General features: G+C 43.5%; 1 protein-coding gene across 4 annotated transcripts in view; it reads right to left on the bottom strand.

Annotated features, from left to right (window-relative positions):
* Positions 1–6,835, bottom strand: part of ZDHHC13 (zinc finger DHHC-type palmitoyltransferase 13) — a 51,077-nt gene extending 44,242 nt beyond the window's left edge. For 2 of the 4 annotated variants that reach the window (XM_059882897.1, XM_059882896.1), the window contains exon 1: positions 6,752–6,804. Coding sequence is in view for 3 of the 4 variants with exons in the window: in XM_059882896.1 (XP_059738879.1) it covers positions 6,752–6,778 (27 nt within the window). In the remaining variant the exon portion in view is untranslated. Of the gene's footprint in view, positions 1–524; positions 593–6,751 lie in introns of all 4 variants that reach the window. The other 2 variants (XM_059882895.1, NM_001206141.2) reach the window with 2 other exon arrangements.
* Positions 6,836–8,076: the final 1,241 nt, after the last annotated feature.

Consider the following 8,076-nt stretch of genomic DNA (forward strand, 5'->3'; position numbering starts at 1 on the left):
GATCATGCTTCTGCTGTCACTTCTAACAACCACTGCCTTGGGACTGCAACTCCTCTGCTCAGAGAGGAAGTTCTCCTCCCTCAGGCTTTCAGGTGCTTGTGCTGCCAGGAGACCGCTTTCCTGTTCCTTGAACCTGAACTAGAGGGCTTCTCCAGGAGCACTCCTGTCTGCAGGGATGCTCACTGCCAGGGTTCAAGTCCCAGGGTGGGGGATGGAGAGGAGGGGACTCAGATGGGAAAACAGTAAATTAGCTCCTGGTTCAGTGGTTTTTCGAATTCCGGTCTTTCCCCCTGCTCTGCCTGCTACAATTTTCTTTCGAGAATCCTTAAAGAGCATTCTATTTTATCCAGTCCATTCAAGGGGACAGACAGGGTGGAGTGTTTTTTGCTCCTTCTTAGCCAGAGCTAGAATCACAAATGTTTTTTTGAATACACAAGTTCTGACTTCTCTGGTAAATTCAACCTCACTGCATGAAACTCTAATTTTACATGCACACACTCACACAGATAAAAATAAACACATACGTAGTGAGATGAAAACATCAAAAGGACATCAGGATTCTCTTCACCATATCGCATGTAACTACCTCCAACTGAGAGAAGACAAAGGACCAAGGAAACAGTTAAACTCTACTCAGAATTTCTACAGTCTCAATAAACAGCAGATGTAGATGACAGAGAAATCATCTGCTTCTTATATAAAACTTAAATTTTTTTAAATCATAAAGTAATTCACACTAATTTTAAAGCTCCAGCAATACAGACATGAAGACTTTAGCTGATATTCTGGACTCTTTCCCTCCCAATCTTGTACCAGTAGAGATACTATTATTAACAGTTTGGTATATATCTTTCCTCACTATCGGTATATACTTTAATATATATAACATCATAGAGCATACACAGGTTTTTATGATTTTCTTATATTTAACAAAACATCTTCAAACATGGGATTTGATTATATAATTATTCATCAACTTGCCTGTCTCACCTAACAATATATCATGTACAGCCCTGGAGTCAGTAAACAATAGTTGAATCTTATTCCATTGTAAAGACCTAGCATAATTAGACATTAGACATGAAAGCTGATTTCAGCATTCACTCTCTAAACAACCCTGTAATTAACATCGCATACATTCTCTAACATTGATTCACCAACACAGGACTGCTGGGTCAAAAAAATATATACGTATTTTAAACATAAACAGATACTGACCAATTATCTTCCCTAATTCACATTCCCAGCAACAAGTATAAGTGTTCTTTTCCCCAAAAACCTCCCCATAACTGATTATTATCAATCTTTTTACAATCTTTCCAATCTGATGGCTAAAACACATAAAAAAATGCTTTTTATCATTTATTGTCTCATATTTTCTCTTTTGTGGGTTGCCTTTTCATAGTCTGTTCTTCTAATGGATTATGTATCTTTTTTCCACTTATACATTAAGAAGATTAAGCCTTTCTTTATATACAGATTTTTCATCACAAATAAATGTATATTATATAGATAAAAATGTATTACTTCTCATTATGCCTCAGGGCTTTAAGGACATCAGTTTCATTTTTTATGCAGAAAATTGAGGAGGATTACACATTTCAATATAAAGAGCATTTATTTATTATGAAGTTTATTCAGCAATTAATTCCTGTGTTTTTATGACATGCAAAGCATTATGCTAGGAACACAAGACATCAGTGTATATCCTTTAGGAGCTTAAGTCTAATGGGGAAGCTAAGTCAGAGACAAAGAGATACTTCAAGTGATAACTGAAGCAGTATATGATGCAACGGCAAAAATTGGTGGCCAAGAGTAGACAACAGGAGGCACCTTGTGTTCATGCTGTTTTTGCCTAAATCCAAATCAGAGTAAAAGCTAAAGATGATTACATAAACTCAAAGCCTGGTTTCAGAGCCAACGGTCTCCAAAGTGAGGAAGCGCACTCAAGGCCAAGCACTCAGTAACAGAAGAAAATGTTGAAGCTGCTATTATAATAATTTCTGTATTTTTTAGAAAGGGGGGAGGGAAAGCCACAAAAGTTTATAAATTTGTCTTCTTTAATCTTTATGAGTTTTTAGTCCTGGAAGACTCATGCAATCTGTATATCAAGCAGGTCACTCCTCATAGTCTGTTTACAAAATAACTTGCTAAGTTACTTCAGTCGTGTCTGACCCTGTGCGACCCCATAGATGGCAGCCCACCAGGCTCCCCCGTCCCTGGGATTCTCCAGGCAAGAACACTGGAGTGGGTTGCCATTTCCTTCTCCAATGCATGAAAGTGAAAAGTCCCCAAGTTCTTTTTTTTTTTTTATCAAAAAAGCTTAGAGGACACAGCTGTAAGTTATGTTCTTTGCTCTAGATATCACTCCCTCTCAAAATTCTGCGGTAAGAGCTACGGGTGAGAAAGGAAATGACCTGCTTTGGGAGGAGGTTAACTTCAGGGACAGTCACATAAAATGTTTACAGAAAACAACCATGGAGTCCCAGTGCAAAGGTTAAAGCAAAGTTTGTCGCGATCCCACATCCTTCTTAGAAATTACTTGCTGGTTAGCTTACAAAATGTTTTTTTAAGTTTTCTCTAGTTGTTTCCTTTTTACCATGTTGAAAGGAAAAATCTTCTTGAGAACAAGGTCCAAGTCTCAGATTTCAGGTTGGCTGTATGATGGTAGCTAATCATCTACCTGATTTAGGGCTTCAGTTTCTACATTTGTAAAATGAAAGGAGGAGATCAATGTAGCTATAAAGTTACTTCCAAATCCATGTTTACGGTTCTAAGAAGAGCTGTTACAGTAGTTATTATTGACATGTGTACTGGTAAAGGCATCACTGCATAAACAAACACCCTTCGTGGCAGTGGAAGCCTAACTGATAATATGGCTACCTACAATATTAAGGTAACAGAATAGACTGAGCAATAGACACCAGCAAACTCATATGAGTTTTCATTAATCATTCACTCAGGGAAATGTAAAGAACACCTACTATATACCAATCAGGGTATTAGGTACTTAGGGATAAAGGATGAATAAAACAAAATTCTTGCTACAATCCATTCATTCATTCACCAGGTGTTTCTTGAATGCCTACTCAATGTGTCAGTCACTGTTGGAGAAATACCTTGATATGGCCCTGAACACAACAAACACAGTCCAAAATAAGAAAAAGAAAAGGAGGGGCTGCTGCTACTGCTAAGTCGCTTCAGTCGTGTGACTCTGTGCAGCCCCATAGATGGCAGCCCACCAGGCTCTGCCGTCCCTGGGATTCTCCAGGCAAGAACACTGGAGTGGGTTGCCATTTCCTTCTCCAATGCATGAAAGTGAAAAGTGAAAGTGAACTCGATCAGTCGTGCCCGACTCTTGGCGACCCCATGGACTGCAGCCTACCAGGCTCCTCCGTCCATGGGATTTTCCGGGCAAGAGTATCGGAGTGGGTTGCCATTGCCTTCTCCGAAAGGAGGGGCAGGGATACCAAAAAAAAAAAGACTTGTAGCTAGCTGAATACTCTCCTCCACAAGGAACAGAAAAAGCAGAACAAGATATTACAAAATTCTATAAGACAGCTATGAATACATGTGTGGTGATTATTATAACAAAGTCCCCAAGTTCTTTGATACTTCTCCATCAAAAGGAAAGAATCTATGTCCCTCCCTCTCAAATCTGAGCTCTCTGACTACTTCAATAATAAAATACCACAGAAGTGACACTCGGTCAGTGATACTCGGCAGGCTCAGGCCTCAGAAACCGGCAGCTTCCTCTTTCTGTCTCTTGAAATGTTCACTCTTGGAGCCCAGCCGCCATGCTGTCCAGAGGCCCAGGGCATGTGCAGGTGTCCCTGCTCAAAATCATCATGACATGTGACTGAGGGTACCACCAAATGATACCAGCCTGAGTCATCCCAGGGGACAAGTCTTTCCAGCAGAGGCGCCGGACATGATGGAACAGAAACAAACCATCCCTGCTTTGTCCTGGCCAAAATCCTGACTGCTATGATTAGGGATGATTTGTTACACAGTAGTAGATGATTCGGAGAAAGCACTGGCAACCCACTCCAGTACTCTTGCCTGGAAACTCCCAAGGATGGAGGAGCCTGGTAGGCTGCAGTCCATGGGATCGCTAAGAGTCAGACATGACTGAGTGACTTCACTTTCACGCACTGGAGAAGGAAATGGCAACCCACTCCAGTTTTCTTGTCTGGAGAATCCCAGGGACGGGGGAGTCTGGTGGGCTGCCATCTATGGGGTCGCACAGAGTCGGACACGACCGAAGTGACTTAGCAGCAGCAGTAGATGACTGGAACACAGTTAACATATAACAGGTATTTCTCACATGGAGATATCTTGAATCCAATTATTTTTTCTAAATAGTATATAAGTACCATTAAAGTTAATTAACTAAAGAGAAAACCAAGATCTAGAAAACCGTATTTAAACTCTCATGAGGCTCAAAATCCTGACGATTATCAAATAAAACAAAGACAGAAAGAGAGATTGGACAGATAACCTTTAAAATTTCTCATGGCATTAACAAGTACTCTGTATTAACAGAGTTAAGTATCCAAGTTTATTCACTGGGAAATTATTTACAGAGTATGTTAATGACATTAAATGCTGAGAAGAAACACAAAGGAAGGAAGGGGGTTAGGGAATGTTGCAGATAGTGGTTATGATGGGGAGGGCCTGCCAACATCGCCATGACATTTGTGTCCAGACCTTACAAAAGTGGAGGGAGTAAGCCATGTGAATACATGAGAAAAGAGTTTTCCAGATAGAGCAAATAGTAAGTACAAAGGCCTTGGGGCCAGTGTGGCTTTGGTTGATTGAGCAAGAAAGCAGTATTAATAAAAAATGAGGTCGGAGAGGAAACTGGGGGCCAGAGAGTAAAGGCAAATCTGGTAAAAACCTTTCATCTGGAATCAGAGGAACCAAATTCAACCAGAGCAGGAATGTTCTTGTTTGTTTTGTTCACCAATTAATCTCCAGCACCTGTAACAATGCTTAACCCCTGGTAGAAGGAATGAGGTCTTGGCTCTGTCACTTACCAGCTATTTGACTTTTAACAAATGACTCCTCTTTTTTTTTTTTTTTGGCCTCACCACAAAGCTTACAGGATCCTCAGTTCCCCAACCAGGGAGTGAACCTGAGCCATGGGAGTGAAAGCACTGAGTCCTAACCACTGGACCTCCAGGGAAATTCCATGACTCTCAACTTTTTGAGCCTCAATTCTAATCTTTAAAACTGTAGCAACAATCCCTCCCCACCTCACAGAGTCACAGTGAGGGTTAAGAATACAGAAGTATTTTGCAAGCTGCAGAGCATCGTATATAGGTAAGATCTTTACGTTATTATTGAAAAAGTTAATAGCAATTATTATTAACAACAACAATGATTTCTACCTTGTCCCATTTAATCCCAACCTCTGAATCATGCTCTCCCTCCATGTGGCAGGGAATTCAAGCAGGGCAATCTTTCCTGAAGCACCAGGTAATGAAGTTTAAGCACTTAAAGGCTTCTGTAAATGAGTGGTAGTAATTAAGATATGATAATTATTCCTACTATCTTTTCCTTGAAACTCTAAGGGGGAAGAAAACAAACAAAGGAGACAGTTTCCACGTGAAGGTTCTACACTGTTTTGTAATATCTGGTCTGCTTGCAAACCTTTTTTATTCTATCAAAATGCAAGAACATTTGACAACTTCCCTCCTGTTTTGTTCCTCACTTAATCTTACATCAGCTTGCTGAAAGAATGGAGGGAAAAGGGAAAAATGAGGAACATTCTCAAGATGGCAAAGACGTTTCTTAGAGAGGCCAGCTAAGCCAATCAATCTCAAACTGCTTGAATCCCACTTAGGGACAGAAAAAATCTACTACCCAACTCACTCCAGCTGGAGACAGCTTCAGTTTTCTCATCTGTAAATGGGGATTCTATTACCTTCTTAAGGATGCTTCAATTCTGTAACTAAATAATGCACACAAAAGCATTTGGCATATATATGCTAAGAACTCACTAGACCCTGGCCGAACCTGAGTATTTTTCATATATTCAACAAATACTAAGTAAACAGCTATAATATGCCAGTCAGGACCATAAACAAAAAGGACAAAAATCTAGTTCTCCTGGAGCTAACATGTACCTCCTGTCACTAGCCATTGGCCCCTTCTGTTTTCTGAAACTACATCTGGCTTCCAGCACGACCTCCGCCACACACACAGAGTCCTTTGGGATTTTGCAGATAGCCATCACGCATCTCCCTCTCCACCCCGCTTTCTCTGGCCTAAACAAACAGCCTCAGATCTTTCAAGGAATAAGCAAGGATATGGCAACAGGGAGCTAGTAAGGGGCTGGGTGGGGCGAAGACAGGTTCCCAGGCGCCTCGGCCGGAAAAGAAATGAACAGAACCTCACAGACTTCAGGCCAAGGTCACGAAGGGCTGGTCCAACTCAGGTGTGTCAGCTGACACCTCTCCCAGGAACGGCTTCCCTCCCCTCCCAGGCCCCACAGCAGTCCCAGCCCTAAGGCGAATTCGGGAGAGCCGGTATGGCACTCACCCTATGTCTTCGCCTTTTCTTCCCGGTCGCCTCGGAGAGAATTCCCTGCATCATTCTCGGCGTTTCCAGGTTTCCCCCTCCCTGGATCCTGCCCCTCCGCTCCCTGAGGCCCCTCTGGGAGCTACCTCACACCCAAACTCTCCGTCTCTTCATCGCCTCGGCCACCCGCCGGGCCCCTGAGACGTTTGCGCCCATCCGCACTCACCTGCGAGCCCAGTCCCGGCCCCTCCATCTCCCCAGTGGCAGCGGCGACTCGACAAAGTGGCGGCGGCGGCGGCCCGCTGGCCAGCCCGCCTCGAGCCGTCTCTACTCCCACTTCCTCCTGTGACTCCGCCTCCACCGCGTCCCTGGCTCGAGCGCTGCGCCGTCAATCGGCCTCGAAAGAGCCAATCCATGGCCTCCTTTCGGCTGGGGGCGGGACTCTCACGCCGCCAGGGAGGCTAGTGGAGAACTGCGAGTCGGAGGCCCCGCCCACGCCCCGCCCACGCCGGGTGCTAAGAGCCGCTGGCCAAGGCTGCGCACTGCTTGCCCAGGTAGGTGTCCACCTGTCCCCATGCCTCATTCTGCCGCTAGTGTACGTCCAGGATCTGGCGGTTATTCCAACGTCAGCCACCATCTGCAGAGTGCAAATCGGGACTTGGCTGTTTAATAGCTAGATGGCCTTGTGAAACCGTCTCTTAACTTTACCTCAATTTTCACATCTGTGAAATGGAGAAAACGAGGGTACTTATTTCACAGAATTGTCAGAAGGGTTGAACGAGATTAAGCATGTAAAGCCCCCTAGCCAATGTTTGACATAAGAAGGAACCAATAAATGGTAACTATTAAAACATTTGCCACTCTGTTCCTGTCATCTTGGGCAAGTCTCTTTCACCTCTGGGGCTCTGCATCCTCAGCAAAAGAAAAAAACATGTGAGTTCCATCGCTCAGGTGGATTGGGAAGAGCCGCCATCTGCGCTCCCCACGCCCTTTTGTGAACTGCACTGAAGTAGCTGACACCTAACCTCTATCCATCCTGAAGGACAGACATGAAGCTAGGTGAAGACTTAGCTTCTGCCCTTGGGAGTCCACTGGGGAAATGGGTTCTCCTGCCTCAGCCTCCAGAAAACACTAGGGCTTCTTCTAGCCCAGCACTTAATACGGTCTTTGCAATTGTTCCTTAATGTATCTGTTGCCAAACCAAACCTTTGGAAAGTTAAACTGGAAAAAGATTGAAAGAATGATGTCTCCTCTATTCTACTATAATAGTTCTAAACCATAAAATAAATGTCTAGAAAGGAAACAAAGTGCTGGGTTTTCCTGTGATAAATACTATAATACAGTATAATTGTAAAGTTTGACTGTTATTATTATTATTATAGTGCTGCTACCTATTGGGAACATCCAGTCCTGAGTTCAGAGAAGGCAATGGCACTCCACTCCAGTACTGTTGCCTGGAAGATCCCATGGACGGAGGAGCCTGGTGGGCTGCTGTCTATGGGGTCGCACAGAGTCGAACACGACTGAAGCGACTGAGCAGCAGCAGCAGCA

Source organism: Bos taurus, chromosome 29, assembly GCF_002263795.3.
Source record: "Bos taurus isolate L1 Dominette 01449 registration number 42190680 breed Hereford chromosome 29, ARS-UCD2.0, whole genome shotgun sequence".
Taxonomy (NCBI): Eukaryota; Metazoa; Chordata; class Mammalia; order Artiodactyla; family Bovidae; genus Bos; species Bos taurus.